The sequence below is a fragment of the Pelobates fuscus genome, chromosome 9 (assembly GCF_036172605.1).
Source record: "Pelobates fuscus isolate aPelFus1 chromosome 9, aPelFus1.pri, whole genome shotgun sequence".
In the NCBI taxonomy this organism is placed as follows: domain Eukaryota; kingdom Metazoa; phylum Chordata; class Amphibia; order Anura; family Pelobatidae; genus Pelobates; species Pelobates fuscus.
This window is the reverse complement of record NC_086325.1, coordinates 68,938,327-68,956,881: the sequence shown is the minus strand read 5'-3', so window position 1 is coordinate 68,956,881 and position 18,555 is coordinate 68,938,327. Positions and strand designations below refer to the sequence as shown.

Sequence of the window (18,555 nt, the reverse complement as noted above, 5' to 3'; positions counted from 1 at the left end):
TTTCTCAGAAAAGGCAGTTTTTACATGAACATGCCTGCAAGGACTGACTATATTCACCAAAACAAATATATTAAGAGACTATGTAGACCGGTGGCTATCATGTCTCTTTAACAAGTTACATTAGAGAGGCTCAAGGGCACTCCTGGCACCGAAACCACTACAATGCACTGTAGTGGTTATGGTGCTTGGAGTGTTCCTTTAAGAAATTTAAGAATTCATAAAATTGCTTTATTCACTGAACTACAAATTTCTCGGTGATCTAAATAACAAACCACTGCTGTTCACTTTAATTACTATATTTAGATGTAATTACATTTATTAATGTGAACTTATAGGATAATGTGATTATTAATTGGGATTTTAATTAACCATGGTATTTGGAATAAATTACACCTATTTCACCAATGAACAGCATTATATTTCAAAGTTTACCCCAATTATATATTTAGAAACACAAAATGATAATTTACTAAATAGAAATTAAACGTACAAAACATACAGTATTGTCCTGAAGAAAGGTATAATAAAGGTTTCTTAAAGGGAAGTTATAAATCAAGTGCAAGATATAAACAGTGCATATGTTAAAATAAACTACTCTGTCAAAAAAATAAAAAGTATATCCAAGATTGAGTGCATTGGATTCTTCTATTTTTGTTGTATTAATTGGTCCCTGCAGCGCCCTTCCAATGTTTGCGTGCTTAGGTAAGTGCAGCCTCCTGGATTCATATACCAGGTATATTTGGAAGTCTGAACAACTCCCTTGGTGTTGCACCACAGATATGTGTAAGGGACCCCAAACACACAAAACTTAATTGACAACAGAAAGTATTATAATCCATATTACCATAACTTGTGACCGTGCTTAAAGTAAGCATGGTCTGAGAGATGGCCATGGTCAAGGGTAGGAGAAAATAGAGTATACGTTAGACTAGCCAAAATTCAGGAATACAGAGAACAGAATAAACAGTTATAAAGTCAGTAACAGGAAATCAGAAATATCACAAACACACTAGTTGACTAAACAATAACAGGGCCATTGGGACAATACTGGTGGCTTTATTTGGATTGGGCCACGTCACAGGAGATTGGCTGATTGACGATTTCGAATCATTCATGACTTCATTTGTGTGCGGCATAAAGGCACTCTGGGACACTCCATTCCAAACATAACCACAGGCACGTATAAATAGACACGCACGAACAACGTGCAATGTCCAAATTATTGCTGTAGTGGAGAGGAGGAGCCCTGGCATCAGTAAGTATAAGAAAAACTCATTGCCTCATTCCAGGGCCATATCTAAACTTTGCAATGAAGAGAGCTCCAGGATGAAGTTTTTTTTCCAAGTAAGTGGTTAATCTAAAAAGATCAGGCATTAATTAGCTAGAATAGAACCTGCCAAAAAATAGGGTACATTTTTGCTGTGCCAGGATTATGCATTGCAGGATCATATACTGTAACAAAATCCCCATTAAGTCAGGTGTTTTGCTTTGAAACTGGTCTTTTAGATCTATTGAATAGGCTTGATTCTGTATGTTAAATCTAAGGATAAGTGAAGGTTATGCTCACTACCCACCCTTTTTGGATTACTAGAGGGGGGGGGGGGGATATGGCTGTGTAGGTTTATAAAACTTTTAAATAGTTTGCATTTTTTTTTCCATGAGTGGTCGCAAATTCATAGTGATGATTACAGACTGGGCCATTTGGGAAGATACACAATTCTGATAGACGTTACAATTGGGAGGCTATATCATTGTATGGGGCGGTTTCAGGACTACTCAGTCACCTCACATTAAAATTAACCGGTTTAAAAAAAAAAAAAAAAAAAACATACCTTAAAATCGCTCCCATATACATTTCATACACCATATATCCCAAACATACATGATGTATTGAATGGAAAATATATTCACTCGGCAGTCCTCCATTCCAGTGCTGCCATCTTCAAGCATTGTGAATGTTACCTGCAGGCTGTTTTCTGCTCCATCTCCTGTCTTCTCGGATTTGCCCTGAAACCTCCAGTGACCGCCACTTTAGCTTGCTTGAAGGACCACTATAGTGCCAGGAAAACAAACTAGTCCTTAGGGGCCCCCATCCCACTGGGGTTAAGGGGTTAAAACACTTACCTTTCTCCAACGCCGGGCTCCCTCGGAGCTGCGCGCGCATTCGATCCACCCACAGGAAAGCATTACTCAATGCTTTCCTATGGACGTCAGCTTCTTCTCACCGATTTTCACAGTGAGAATTGCGGAAGCGGCCTCTAGTGGCTGTCAGTGAGACAGCCACTAGAGGCTGGATTAACCCTCAGTGTAAACATAGCAGTTTCTCTGAAACTATGTTTTCAGCTGCAAGGTTAAAAACTGGGGGACCTGGCACTCATTGAGCTGAAGTGGTCTGGGTGCCTATAGTGGTCCTTTAAGTGTTTTATGTGTGAAGAAAGTGTGTCCTCATTTTACAAAAATATTTCAAGAGAAATTGGCACTTCATAGGGACACTATAGTCACCAGAACAACTACAGCGTATTGAATTTGTTCTGGTGAGTAGAATCATTACCTTCGGGCTTTTTGCTGTAAACACTGTCTTTTCACAAGAATGGCTGTTAGAGATCCTTCCTGGGTCATGGCTCCCTAAAATGCATCCAAACATTCAGTGTCTCCTCCCTCTGCATGCAGACACTGAACTTTCCCCATAGAGATGCATTGATTCAATTCATCTCTATGAGGAGATGCTGATTGGCCAGGGCTGTGTTTGAATCATGCTGGCGCTGCCCCTGATCTGCCTCTTTGTCAGTCTCAGCCAATCCTATGGGGAAGCATTGTGATTGGATCAGGCTACCACTTCTGATTAGGTCAGCAGACTTTATTTTTTTTTTTTTTTAGGCAAACAGCATGCAGATCTACAGCTTCTGGCTTGAATACAGTAAGATGTTGCTGCTATATTTTTGGAGACATGAGGGGCCCAGTAGGTAACATAGCCCTATTCACACATGCATACAATCTAGTATTTTTAGCTCAATTGAGTAAATCACAATAGCCCAGAGCACCTGCCTTGCAAAGACTTCTCATGGTAAGTCTGATCAGATAGTAACAGACAGTCTGGGCTGAGGAAGAAAAGAAGGGCTTACAAAGGACACAGACAAGATATCTGCAGCTTTTACAAGCTGTTTTTAGATATATCCCAAATGGAAATACATAATTAATTGCATGCAATGTTTTAATTGGGGTATTTCTACTAGATTGTTAAAAAATAAAAAATAAACTTTTTGTTCACTGGATATTATTTTAAAATAGAATAATGTGTGTGGAGTTATACAGGTATTATGTAGCACCTGTATGTAAGGACTTGAGGCCAATGGACTCGAAAGTTCATCTAACAAATGAAATCAATATGGTGAAGAATACAAGCTACAGACCTGTAAAGAATTCCTCTAATACACAAATATGAATGTTTAAACGCATGAATATTTATGCAAGAAAGTTGAGGGACTAGAAGATGTAGGAGTTGATGCAGTTAGCATACATTTCTATTATGGGGGATGTCACATAAAACAAAGATTTGGCTGAATGAGTCACCAGTTATATTCTACACCTAGTGATGCCAAGGCTCCCCCGCCTTGTCAGACAGCAAGAAATGCAATTTACATTAGCATTGTAAATGTCCATTTGTCTTCTGTGACATTCACACAAATATTAAAAGAAACATACCTGTAATCACATACTTCACATGCCAGTCTGTAAGAGGCAGGTGTGAATGAGAGTGTAAAAAAGTGTTACAAGAGAGGGAAATGCATAATCATGAATGACCCTGAGGCAGCTTTAAACTTTATTTAAAGCAACACTCCAGACACATAAAACACTTCAGTTTACTGAAAGGCTTTGTGTGTCTGGAATCTGTATTTTTTTTCCTTTCTGACAGTTTATAACATTGTCAATTTCAATAACACGTCCCTGGATATCACACACAGCCAGATAGATTGCCGTAAGAACATATAAATAAAGTGAAATAAAATGTTTCAACTTGCCAAGGCGTTTTGCCTGCACTGCGCCAACATCTTCAGGGAAAAATAAAGTGCCATGTTTTCCCTCCTAAACTCGCATCCTTTTAAGGGGGCCTGTGCCGATATTCAACCAATGAAAAAAAGAAAAAAAAAAAAAGTACACTGAATACCCAACAATGCTTTCTTTAGCATGATGACTTATTCATAAAACTCCATATTTGTTGATAGATTAAGGACATAAAGGTGAATTTCAAATTTAAGGCCCAAGCAGCTAAACAGAAAGCAGGGTTTAACGGTCAATTTGTTCTACTTTGGCCTAAATTTTGAAATAAACCTGTTAGGGTTCATCCTTTTCAGATGTATTTGATAGATAATAGATTATGTGATATCCCTTCAAAAGCAGAAGTAGCCTTTTGTCACTTACAGTAAATGTGACTTTAAACTAAAAAAAAACAGGGAAACACCCAAAGTTTCAGCTACAATGACTTTTTCAATGTGCAATCCCTCTGCAAAGTTTCAAAGGGAGAGATTGAAACCCTGGCATAGATATTCATTTCTCTGGAGAGTGAAACCATTGCCGGGGCAAGAGGAAATACAAGTACTATGCAAAAGGAAAACAGCACGTGCATACACACAATGTTAGAAAATACAACATTATTTTGTGCTTAATCTAACTCAAATACTGTTTCAACATATACACTGAGCAGTACAGTTCCAGATCATATGAAGACAGAAAGCAACACAGGATTTATTGAACTGAACATGGCATCTCTAGCCTCTAACTTATGAATAGTATCTGAAAATAACAAAGTCAAAGAAGCTGCCAAAACTAGTGGATTGATGCACTGGTGCAAATGGTTTATGCAACTCACCCTCTTTTCATACAACGGTTTAATGACTTAAACTTAAAAGAACACTAACGTTCGGAATAAAAATATGTTTTCCTAACCCTATAGTACTCTAGTGGCTGTTTAGGTGACCATCCTTGCTTACCTTTTCACTCGCAGTGCCATTTTCAGTAGCTGGCCCAGCCTTCTTAGCCGAGATCAACAAGGCCATGAGAAAGCGATGGGAGGCTAGAGAGCATGTATGGCAAAATTAGGCCACCTGACTGAAAGGAGTTTTACTCTTATTTCATCGGAAGCACCTCTTGTGGCTGTCTAGGGCTTTCAGCTGCAAGGTGGGCATACTATAGGCACCCAGACCACTTTATTGAGAGGATGTGGTCTGGGTGCCTATAGTGTGTCCCTTTAAGGGATTAAACGTCTTCCTTAAGAATAAGGTGTGCTCAAAATATAAACAAAGATGAGTGGTAGTAATCCCATCACGATAGAAAGCACAAAAATAAAATTGATACAATTGCTGGCACAGCAGTTACACAGTAGTATAATACTATTTAAGATGAACATGACACAAAAGGTACTATTTATTTTTCAAAATTGCTTTTAAAAGAAAAAATAAGTTTCATGTCCCCAGTTACATAAGGTCTGCCCCTTTTGAGCCATTACTGGGCCAAATCAACCTGAGAAACTCGAATGGCTGTATTGGAAGAGTGGGATAGGCAGAGAAGTTCAATTAATAACTGGCAAGTGCAAAAAGATTTAAATATAGGACTTCATTTGTGTGATTGCATTCATATGGCAATATTAGACATGTAAAAGTTAAATATTAAAGTTATAGTCATATAGCAATATTAACATACAGCTCCACTGCACAATAAAAGCCACATGTAATCCTATGAGATTTACATCATATAAAACAGAACAGTTAAAATGTCCCTTTATATACCAGGGGATATATATTATTTAGTTTGAATTAAAAAAAAAAAAAGGGAGATTTATGGTGAAAAAGCATCTATATGCGGGTTTGGAGCAAAATGAGGAACAAACTAGTGACGAAACCGTCATTGCCTCTGGCCACGCCAATGCAGACCGTAGGGCTGGAGATTCCGACATTCCCATGGGAAACATGAGTGCGGGGAGGAATACATTACGTATACCAGGTAATAGACAGGGGGAGTCTGAATACATTCCCAACAATCCAAGCGGAGTACGCAATGCCCACTAAGACGACATTCTCATACCTCCAACTAAAATCATATGTAGCAGACAAGCTAGGAGATAACCCAGAACCTGAGGACGTTACAAGCATGACCAACTTTGAGAAACAATGTGTAGGAACCACACCACTAAAAAAGACAATGTCCTGGGGCTACCAGGAGCTCGTCCTAACGCAAGCACACACACTAGAACAGATTAAACGTGCATGGCACGGCGAACTGGGACAGACAATCCCAGATGACGAATGGGAAAGAGCCCACTCTGTCCACCGGGGGCTCACAGCGTGCTCTACGCACCTAGAACTCCAACGCAAATTGCTGTACCGATGGTACCTAGTACCAAACAAATTACACAAGATATGGCCTACTACCAGCAACGTCTGCTGGAGATGCGAAAGAGAAGTGGGCACAATGCTACACATCTGTTGGTCCTGTGATAAACTCTGCACCTTTTGGAAAGAGGTGGCACACTTACTCCAAAAAGTGTTACCTACCCCAAAGCTAGACAATCCACGAGTGTGCATTCTGTTCATGCTACCAAGGGGCATTCCGAAACACACTAAAACCATAATATACCACACTATCATCTCGGCCAACTTAATGATCTCCAGGCTATGGAAAAAAAACAACACCCCCCACACTAGACAATCTGATAAAGCAAGTGGACCAAAATTGGGTATATGAGTTAATGACAACAACATAATTCGGAAACCGCGTGAGCGTTAAAGAAGCTCACAGGGCATGGGAAGCATGCACAAAAACCGCGTTACCAGTGTCAAGAGCAGACCAGCCCGCTATGTAGCCTAATGTGGGCAACCCCATCCAAATGATACTGTAGGTAGTATCGACAATAACTTACTGAAGTGAGGCATGCCCCCCTCCCCCCCCCAAGCAGGAGAAAATCCCACATTGGTAATACCACGCAAGTAATAGGCATTTACCTCTGCTCATAAACATGGCAAAACACCCGACTAAATAAACCAGGCACCGTAGTATACTCCAACAAATATTGCACATGCAAGCCATTGCGAATGTATTGAAATTGAACTTTTAAGAAAATTGTATAAATGATAAGCGTATTTTGGTGTGAAAATGACCATGTAAACAGTCTACCATGTGATCCCCACCACCTGTCGTCCCCCCTCCCCCCCACCACCTCTTTTGTACCCCTTACCCATCCTAATGTTATTGAAATGGAATAATCGAAAAAATCCAAATATCTGATAACGCTTTTTTTTTTTCCAATAAGTATGGAAGCAAAATTATTCTGATTTAGCATTGCATGATCCAACGAATGTGTATTAGCCAGAAAGAGGCAAACAATGCTATTCAGAGAAGGTCAGTGACTGACAACTGCCAGGGAGAGAAATATCAAAATACCTAGACAATGTGGCTGCTGGGCTTACAAAATGTGTCAGCCACTAGTGTAAATGCTCAAACAACATGATGCAAATTGTATTGTTTGATGACTCAGACCACAGTAATTTATCCATCTAAGACCCAGGGTGATGGGAAAACCTAATTTTAGCAAGTAACATTTCTGACATGGACTTACATGTACATGTTGCAGAAGAGAACTGCCCTGCACAAGAAAAGGAGGCGCTATTTATAAAATAAGAAATATGCTAGGCTGAAGTTTTACCAATGGGAGGGTAGTGATATTTACAAAAATTACTGTGTACCTTCCCACTTGGTCTTGAAAACCCTGGGACAGAACAGACCATTTCTAAAGTCTCCATAAAAATAAATTGCAAAGTTTACTTAATTTCAACAGCTCTAGTAAACCCCATCTTATATTGGAATTATATTTCAGCCGTGCTTCCTATGATTTCCCCAAACATATTGCAGATTTTATTGGCAGGTTACACACTATATAAGTTAATTTGCCTACTTATATGAATATCTATATCATTTTATCTAGGTCCTGGTCTACAGTACATATTGTACAAAATAGGTTTGAAATTAAGTCACTTTACAGATCTGACCAGTTTTGAACCACACTGTTAAAATGGACAACCTCCAATCTTCATGAAGTAAAAAACGATGTAAATATTCATCATCCACTATAACGGATTTAACCAAAGCAGTAAAACAAAAAAAACAACAACAAAAAAAAAGTTATATTAGCAATACAGGTGAATTGAAAGGAGGCAAATTTGGGATAGTCTGAACAGAAAACTAAACATTCTTAAAACATGAAGAAAAGCAAGAATACATTAGAATGTCGTGCCATATTACCGAACCAAATAAGCCGCTATTATAGCTACATTTCTAAATTGAAAAGACAAAGAAAGCACAACAAACCCACTTGACTTAACATATATCAGAAAAACAAAGTTCCAACTGTTTTCAAGAATACACACGATGCTTATGAGGACATTCATGAAACTGGTCATTATTTTAGATATTCCTTGCATTGTGCAACTCTGTCTTACACGTCTACATGTGATTTCTTAACAGTTGTGTCACAGACACCAGGAACTTTGATTTTTTTTTTTTTTTTTGAGAGAGATATAGATAGAGATATATATAGATAACCATGTTTTAATAACCATGTTTTTAGGCACTCAAAGGGTGCTATAAAATGTTTATTTAACCCCTTAAGGACCAAACTTCTGGAATAAAATGGAATCATGACGTGTCAGACATGTCATGTGTCCTTAAGGGGTTAAAATAGATTAAAAAAAAAAAAAATCATGCTAGTTTGTACAGAGGATTAAGTACCTTTCAATGTAAATCTGAAAGGGGTCATTATGTGTAGTCAGTCATCCAAAATGCAAAAAAAATTAAATCAAACGGGACTACAATACGTCCATTATGAAGGAGCCCCTCGATTTGCAATGCTTGATAGGAAATCTCAACATAGGACTCATTCAGGAACTCCACAGTAAAGCAAGAAACAGAAATGGAAGCTATGAACGAGGCTTTTGTAGCAGCAACAGAAATGCAACATTACAAAATACATGTATCAAGGCTGATTCAAGCAAGATTACAATTTGATAATTATTTTAATATGTTGCGTTTGATATTTACAATCATAGGTTACAAGTCATATGGGTGGCACAAAAATATAGAACCTCTAGTTATGCTATTCAGAACAAAAGATCTACACTATTTAATTCATAACGAAATAGATGTGCAAAACAGAGTCCGAGTTTGTTTTCTTTATCATAATTTTACAAGAACTTCAAACGTTCATAAGATACTATGTATAAACACAAACTGGGAACACAAACAATATACGTTACATATACACATGCTGACGCAGATTTGGAAGGTCTAAGGTCCATCAACCTCATCACATTTTATAAATCATGAGAAGACATGATTTATGAATGTTTAATGACACTGTACACAGATTAGACACATAATTGTTCAAACACTAGCAATTATGGTTTGCTGAACACCATACAATTAGAATTAGGATAGGCTTCCACCTTACATAGATCAACTGGTAAAATAAAAACACACCAGAAAAGGTGGTGTTTAGGGAAACTTACAAAAACCACTAATCTTAAGGTTGGACCTTTTTCCAATGCAGAATACCCAGTAGTTGCAACAAATTAAAGCATTTATTCTTTTAGATAAGCATACATATAACAAATGCTTGTACATCAAATTCTATCAATTCAAATTAGTTAAACATGTGGTAACGAATGTGGAGAGAGCACAGAACTCTAAAATGTGGATTTATTTAGATGGTGCATTTGAGGGTTAAGAAAATGGTATTTTCTCAATTGCAAAATGTTGTTGCTGCATTTTGTCAGAGGGTATTCTCTTGAATGAAAGCCCACCTTAGGTAGCCTCATATCTCTCACTTACATGTATGCTGGAGAAAGTAGAGATGACCTGGATGTTTTAAGCACGGGAACGGGGAATTTCCAGATAGCAGGAGAGCTCGTTTTCCATTTCAATGGCATGTTGTCACCACGGTACTACAATAACAGTAAACAGCGTTTCCATAACAGACTACCAACTAGGTATTCCATCCCACACACTACTGACATAGCAGTGGATGCTGCTGCTGCTGCTCTGCAAACAAGCAAATGACTCTGCCAATGCCCTCAAACCGATGCTTCCAATCTGTAAAATAGGGTTGCCAGGCATCGCCTTTTAAATCCTCCTGTCCCCTAAAGCCATATGATGAGTCTATCGTTCTACCTCAACAATAGTGCCACCTCGTTAGGGAGGCATTGACTGCAGTGAATGGTAAAGGGAGAGAGAGGAGAGAAGAAAAAAAAAAAGTAAAAAAAAAAACTGCACTGCACAAACAGTACAATGCAGCTATATTTCTGAGCAGCTAAAATGGTATCAAATGAAAATAAATGGAGAACAATTCTGACACTAGAGTATTTCTGCTAACAGAGACTGCAGCACTTTCGTCCAACCTAAACCCTGATTGCTGGCCATTTCAAAGAGGATTTGCATGATATAAAACATACCTACTCAGAATACACTTGTCATCCTCTGAACATTCTTCTTTTGAGCTGCAACAATACAAATTGGATATAAATCTCAGCATAGCCTTGGGCCAGGGCTAATAAGTAATCAGTGGCTTAATTCAGCAGCCTGTCTTCCCCGGGAGCAAGCTCTGGTCAAACAATGCAAGACTGCCATTATGAAGGTGGAGAAAAACAAAACAAAAAATTTAAAAAAAACAAAAAAAAAACAGTTCTTTAATCCTTCACTGAGATGGATAAAAATAAAGATGAACAGCGGTATATTTCTGTGTTAAATAGGATGCCAGTGGCTCTTATATCCCTAGTCTTTTTCCCCATACTGGAAGAGCAAATTTTCATATGGTTAAAATGCTGTGAATTCATGGATCTCTCTCTGTCTTCTGCAGCAGAGAAGCGTGCTCTTAATAGCAGTCCTTGCAGGGACGTTATCAACAATCTAATTCAATGCTCCCCCTCCCCCCACCGAATAGATCACAAATTGCCTAAAGTACCGACAGAGAAGCCAGCCATGCAGGTGTCCATCTGGGACCACTCTGCAGCTCTTTGGTCTGTTTGCTGACCTCCAGAGGCTACGGACTGACAGTAAGATTTCAAAGCGGGAGCAGCCAAAAACAGCATTCCAGGCACTTAATCAGGAAAGCTTGGTAAATACTTCAGTGAACAAAAGAACACCTTTTTCATTACAAAGGATTGCATCCCTTGTGTCATCTACATCACATGCATGCTTTGTGTCATTCAGATAATAAATGCAAGGTTGTGTGCTGCACATCTATATGCATGTATCGAAAACATGCTTAATGTGTGGTCTGCACTGACACATTGGCAGAAGACTACCGTTAAAAAGTTTTTCAGCCAATAGGAAATGGTGTTTAGAATTGCTGGTTTTATTTTAGTATGTTACGGTCTTGTTAGATGACCTCGAACAAGTTTGTAATATTTAAAAATGGACATCATTATCTACAAATATCTGACACATACTTTCTAGGACGGGGTAGGCAACCTTCAAAACTATAGATGTTGGGATCTACATCTCCTCTGATGCTTTGCCAGCAAAATGGCTGTAAGAGGGCTTGACAAATTTCTTTGGAATCTAGGAGTCAGCTAAAAAAAAAAAAAGTTAGGAGCCAGTTTTTTTTTTTTTTTTTTTTATTATTATTTTTTTGTTAAAGGGACACTATAGTCACTAGAACCACTACAGATTAATGTAGTTGTGCTGGTGCCTACAGCCTGTCTCTGTAGCCTTTTCAAAGAAAAGGCAGCGTTTACGTTGCTGCATACCAAGACCTCTAGTGACAGTCACTCAGACTGTCACTAGAGTCCTGCATCAGTGCTCTACATGGAGGCACTAAATGTTACCCATAGAGAACATGTGTAATATCCTCCCAATGCGTTCCTATGGGAAAGCATTGGCTTAGCTGAGATTTTTAAGATCTCTGCTATGGAGGCGGGACAAGCAACAGCGAAACCAGCATGGCATGGGAAAAATGGTGAGTAAAAACACCAATCATATGATCAGGGGGCAGGTACCTAAACAGACACACTCTCTGACAGACATACACACAAATACACTGACAGACATACAGACACACATACACACTTTCTCTAACACTCACACCTTTATATTTTTAATTCTAATCCACCTAGCTTCCCTACCTTTGGGAGAGCTGAGTGGACTTCCCTTGGGGTCCAGTGGGGCTGCTATTCCTGGGTGTGAGGGAGCAGTCTTCCTGCAGCTCCTCTCTGCTCAGTCACACGGTCTGCAGGAAATTAAAAGGCAACTTAATAGATAAACGCCAGTATCCACTGGTGAATAACTCTTTAAGTTTAAATAATTAGACCGGATATGTATACCACAACCACTGTGTCACTGCAGGAATAACCACCACCTACGGTTAAGAGTATAAATATGGGGTATCTATTGAAAATCAATAGTGATTTGCAGGACTCTGTGGAGATGGTTGCAATATAGTTTCTAACAATAACAAGATAACCAAATTGTATAACAAATGTTTCAGCTGTTTGTATCTTTTCTTCCCATATGAGGGCAAGAAAGATAAATAAAATCAGCTGAATATAAATAATCTAGTAGAGGTTCCACAATATGTGTTAACCAATACACTTGAAGATAAATAAATTAGGGAAAAAATTGTATGTAATCCCACTGTAGTAGAAAACGAATTATGTCAATTATACTGTGCAGCCGACAGATTGGTTAAAATATGCACGATTTTATTTAACAACAATTAACTGTCAAGGACTAACACATAAAGTATAAAAGACAATAAAAGTTCATGGAAGTTCCCAAATATGGAGAGCAACTGCTGTCTGGTTAAAATTACGAGTGTCCAAAGAGATGTAAAAATCTTTCTCACCGGCCGGATGAAATCAGATGTGGACCTCCTCGTGTTGTGGACAGACTTGCTGACAGCCGTGTGCGTTCCACTGCAGCTCCGGTTTGCGTTCCAGCTTGCTCTCCTGGGACTCAGAATAGAATGCCGCCTTACGCGTTTCGTGATCCAGGGATCACTTCATCAATGCTTTCCTATGGAGAGCTCTAATGCGCATGTGCGGTGCATGCGCATTAGGTCTTCCAGGCCGGTGGGCGGGATCAGTCTCACCCACCGGCCGACGTAATCACTGGGAGGAGCGGAGGCGGAGTAAGAAGCAGCGACGTGGGACATGTCGCTGCTTCTGGTAAGTAACTGAAGGGGTTTTCACCCCTTCAGCAACCGGGGATTGGGGGCTGGGAGGGAGAGGGGACCTGCAGTGCCAGGAAAACGGATTGTTTGCCTGGCACTGGAGTTTCCTTTTAACTGGCTACTGTGCCGTGTGCCATGGAATGGCAAGCCCTGCTTTTAAGAGTGTACTCCCCCCAATGGCGGGGAAATTTTATTTTTACCTGACAAAGTTTGAAGGTGCATTAGATCTCAGAACTCAAAATATCAGGTTCTGAACCAGTGAAAAAAATGTTTAATATACTGTAACTGCACCCTTAATTATCATCAATTTTACACAGTCAATCACTGCCATGTGGGTTCATATAATGCAATAACATCAGAAGCGATAACAAGACACCGTCATGGCTTTCCTTAAATAATAAAGCCTATATAGCAAGATGCATTTAGTAAAAGGAAGATCATTAATGCCAGACTCAGAATACTAGTTTTAATGTACTACACGTGTGTAATTATACCTCCAAATTGCAACCACTATATATTTTGGGAACAATATGCAGTTCAAACTGTTTGCATATCATGTAAAAGGGCAAGTGGTATAAACAGAATACAAGTACAATGTGTGAGTTTTTTCCATATTAAGATGAATGAAGGTCTGCACAAGCAAACAAAGCATTATAGGAGCAGTGCTTGTCCCATAGGGCTGTTGATATTGAGCCTTCAATGGAAAGAAAGCCGCTGCATTTAAATGAGAATACTTAACCCCTTAAGGACACATGACATGTGTGACATGTCATGATTCCCTTTTATTCCAGAAGTTTGGTCCTTAAGGGGTTAAAGCAAATATGTTACTTCCAATATTTCCCCTTAAAAATCCATGGACATGGCATTATAGCATTGTTCAATTTTTAACCTCTGTTGCCTTTTCTTATCAATAGGCATGAGACACCAACATTAAGAAGCTACCACTTCATACTCTTGCACCTTTGTGCGCTTTCAAATGTGGCATGGAAATGCTGTCACCTAGATGCTAAATGAGTTGATCATTCCATATTAGCAAAGGTCTCCATCGACCACTACATGTCCAAGAAAACATTTTATTGAGGCATTCATTCATGTTAGTATGGTATTAAAGGACATCTTTATATTCTACAGCAAATAAGCACTGCATAAACGGTAGTGTACAAGATCGATACAGTGTTCTAAAAAAATACAATACACATTCAAAAAATAATATTACAATACTGATGCCATTTAACATGATAACTTGTCAACTGATATTTGTGCTAAAATAAAGATAAAGAGCACATTAAATAGATTCACAAGAACGGGATCAGTGCAAAGATAAGTCAAAACATTTAAATATTTATCATAATGCAAAACACTATGTAGATGCCTAAATTGTTATGAGCACACACAAGCATTGTGCAGCTACCTTGCAATAAGCTAAATTCAGCAGACAACAATAACTGGTGTGACATGAAACTTGACTTGATCCAGTTTGCACAGATAGAAGTAAGGTGCCACCTAGAGGAAGAAATAATTCATATTGTATACTAAAGATATAATTTAACAATAAAAATACATCTGAAATATACTGCAAGTATTACTGACTAAAGTGCGATTTTTGTGGAAATCAAATCAGAGTCAGAGTTTACATTTTAAGTTCAACGCAGCCAAAATTGAAAGTTACTTCAAGTCAGCTATGTTTTCATTTGGGTCTGAAATTGGAAATTCAGTTTCAATGCCTGACAAATAAAACTTTAGTGAATTAACCTGAATGTAAATACATATAACCAAGGGTGAAAAGTTTTCAATACCCATGTGGTTGACTTTACATTTTAAAAGCTACGATTTTCTAGAATAATTTGAAAAGTAACAAGGCTGATGATATCAAACAGCAAAAGTCATAGCCAGGCGCATTCAATTTTTTTGTAGAAACAAACACTATTCGCTTCAAGATACACTTTCAGTTGAGCAAACACCACGGAAACCAGTGGAATATTGTTTTAGAACTTTGACCCAGGACTGTTCCTTGTGACTTGTTCTGATACAGTGGGACACAATTATAAATGGATGCATGCCATGGTATAAAGAATGAGCATTTACTCCACAATAGGGCAGTATGAAACTCCAGTTTCAACAAGCATGAAAATGTCGGCACTCTTCAAAAGGTGTAACAGGACTTATTTTTGTACTGCAAAGCAACATAATATTGAGATAGTCGACATGTTCTTTGTCAAGTCTAATATCACTCAGTGACATATGCATTTACATACTGAATTTAAACAAGACGTGTCAATAAGTCACATGATAATGATATGTGATTAAAGAAAGATGATGGTCACAGGACAGCCACAAAATTGCATAAGGTAATGACATGGAAAGAAAAAAAAACCCTGCAGGAACAAGAATACAAATATGTATCACAAAGTGCTAAATAGGCTATAACTTGTAGTGAATGCAAAATACTGTTGAGAAAAGTAAAATGAAGATAAAAACTGTAAACCTTGTATAAAATGATCATATTAACCCCTTAAAGACCAAACTTCTGGAATAAAAGGGAATCATGACATGTCACACATGTCATGTGTCCTTAAGGGGTTAAAGGGATACGAGCAACTTTAGCTTAATGAAGCAGTTTTGGTGTATAGATCAGGGCTCAACAAACCCCAGGCTCCAGGAAGCAATGGCTACTAGAAATTTTGCCCGGGCTCCTGGAATTTGTCAGCCTTTTACCTAAAGTGGCCGACTGGGCAAACAATGGAGCCGGCCGGCTGCCCACCCGTGGGAGCTTTTTAGCCAGACGCTATAATGGGACGCCTCGGTAACCCAACCAGTTGCTCCCGCTAGTTCACTTCCTTCAGCCGATCAGGAACGCTTACATGGTTAGGTGACTTGGCTCTATGCGCTCCCAGGCAGAGACGACACTCAGCCCTGGAAGCGCTTAGTCCTTACAAGGACTTTTCCCCGTTGCATCCCCTGCAAGCGGGAACAGCAGACACAGGGGTTAAATCTTCTTTCCCTCCAATAACAGGACGACACAAAGTTTTGGAGATTTAACCACTGACTTCTCTTTATTGCAAACAGGCTTTTTTTTTTTTTTTTTTTTTTTTAAATGCACAGACCCCCACAGGGGATCTCCATTCAACGTAACACAATCCCAGACAGGAGTGGGCTGGGTTACAGATAACCATCTCCCGCTCTGAGAGATACCAGCGGCACACAGGGTTACACCTGAAGACACATTTCATACAGGGGGGGTAAACTTTGGTGCTCGGCGCCCCCGGGAAGGGGTCACATAGGTAACATATCGTTAGATAGCCCCAGGTCCCATCTGGGATCCCTGCAAATAGCGGGGCTATCGGGTGTACAGAGTCCGAGATACCAGCGTCTTAAGTTTGGGGCTCAAGGCTCTGTACATCCCCGTAATCAGTTCCACAGCGTTACTTGGTTTGGTCCGGTGAATTCAAACTTCGCACCCAGACCAAGCAATAACCAATCCGCTGAAAGACATGAAACCAATTCGCGCCAATCAGCGCTCAGGGTGGAGAGGGGTTTCGCCGCCCAATCAGAAGAAAGGGTACGAAACCCTGTTTGAACGAGTGCTCCTTCTCTGATTGGTCACCTGCGCCCCGCAGCTACCAATCAGCGCTCACTCGAACCGACCAACCAGGAGAATGGCGCAAATCCAGTTTGAATGGGCACTCCCTCTCCCATTGGTCAGCACAGACTTCCATGCAGCCAGCGGGACTCTGAGGCCGCGCGTCCCTCTCTCCGGTGGATATCCCCACACAAGTACCACCGGAGAGATTGCTAGCCTCGTAGCTCAGTGAGCATTTAGCCGACCACCCTGGAGAGCATAGAGGCTGGGGCAGCGCGCGAGGGAGCAGTGATCTTCTTGCAGCTCCTCTCTGCTCTCTCGCGCTGCGATGCCGGGAGCCGGAATATGACGACATCATTCCGGCCCTGGCATTACTGCAGAGATGAGTTGCAGGAAGATCACTGCTCCCTCGCACGCAGGAATAGCAGCCCCACTAGACCCCAAGGAAAGTACACTCAGGTAGGAAGGCTGGGTGGATTACAATTAAAAATATAAATTTGAAAGTGTTAGAGAAAGTGTGTGTATATGTCTGGAAGATACTCCAGATAGCACTCTCAGGACTTGTGAAAATATACAACTTAGCTTTTAATTAGCTTTCCATAACAAAAGAGAGAGTGTGAGTGTGTGTCCATCCTCCGATCACATGATTGGTGTTTTTATTCACCCTTTTCCCCATGCTGTGTTGGTTTTGCGTGGCTTGTCCCAGCTACATAGCCGTAATCTGAATGATCTCCGCTACGCCAATGCTGTGTGAGGATATTACGCATGTTCTCTATGGGCAGCATTCAGCACCTTTCATGCAGAGCACCGAGATAGGACTCTACTGGCCATCTGAGTAGGCAGCAATGTAAACACTGCCTTTTCTCTGAAAAAGGCAGCATTTACATTGAAAAGGCTACAGGGACAGGCTACACACACTATGGAAAGAAAGCTGCTGCATTTAAATGAGAATACTTAAAGCAAATATGTTACTTCCAATATTTCCCCTTAAAAATCCATGGACATGGCATTATAGCATTGTTCAATTTTTAACCTCTTGCCTTTTCTTATCAATAGGCATGAGACACCAACATTAAGAAGCTACCACTTCATACTCTTGCACCTTTGTGCGCTTTCAAATGTGGCATGGAAATGCTGTCACCTAGATGCTAAATGAGTTGATCATTCCATATTAGCAAAGGTCTCTATCGATCAACACATGTCCAAGAAAACATTTTATTGAGGCCATCATTCATGTTAGTATGGTATTAGGGGACATATTTATCTTCTACAGCAAATAAGCACTGTATAAAAAGGTTGTGCACAAAATCGATACACCTAGTATTCTAAAGAAATATAAAATGTGTGTAGATGTCTGTGTGTGTATATGTCTGTCTCTGTCAGTGTGTGTGTGCGTGCGTATGTCTGTCAGAGAGAGTGTGTCTGTTTAGGTACTTGCCCCCCTCCGATCACATGATTGGTGTTTTTACTCAGCTTTTTCCAACGTCGTGCTGGTTTTGGCGTGGTTTGTACCGACTCTATAGCCAAGATCTTAATGATCTCCGCTATGCCAATGTTTCCCCATAGGGAAGCAGTGGGAGGATATTACGCATGCTCTCTATGCGTAACATTTAGCACCTCCATGCATATCACTGACAACAGGACTCTAGTGGCCGTCTGAGTGACTCATTAGAGGTCTTAGTAGGCAGCATTTATACTTAAAAGGCTACAGGGTAAGGCTATACACACCAGAACCAGTACATTAATCTGTAGTGGTTCTGTT

At 39.8% G+C, this 18,555-nt stretch overlaps 1 protein-coding gene across 5 annotated transcripts in view; it reads right to left on the bottom strand.

The window, feature by feature from the left end:
- The window catches only part of KLHL13 (kelch like family member 13), an 88,886-nt gene that overhangs the window by 56,183 nt on the left and 14,148 nt on the right, over window positions 1-18,555 (bottom strand). The window contains exons 1-2 of one of the 5 annotated variants that reach the window (XM_063432054.1): window positions 10,497-10,574; window positions 9,877-9,989 (exon numbers count right to left, since the gene is read on the bottom strand). The exons of 1 other annotated variant lie outside the window; for it this stretch is intronic. In XM_063432054.1, the coding sequence (XP_063288124.1) occupies window positions 9,877-9,974 (98 nt within the window). In that variant the 5' untranslated portion in view covers window positions 9,975-9,989; window positions 10,497-10,574. Of the gene's footprint in view, window positions 1-9,876; window positions 10,162-10,496; window positions 10,951-14,624; window positions 14,689-18,555 lie in introns of those variants that run through there. 3 more of the 5 variants (XM_063432057.1, XM_063432055.1, XM_063432053.1) reach the window with 3 other exon arrangements.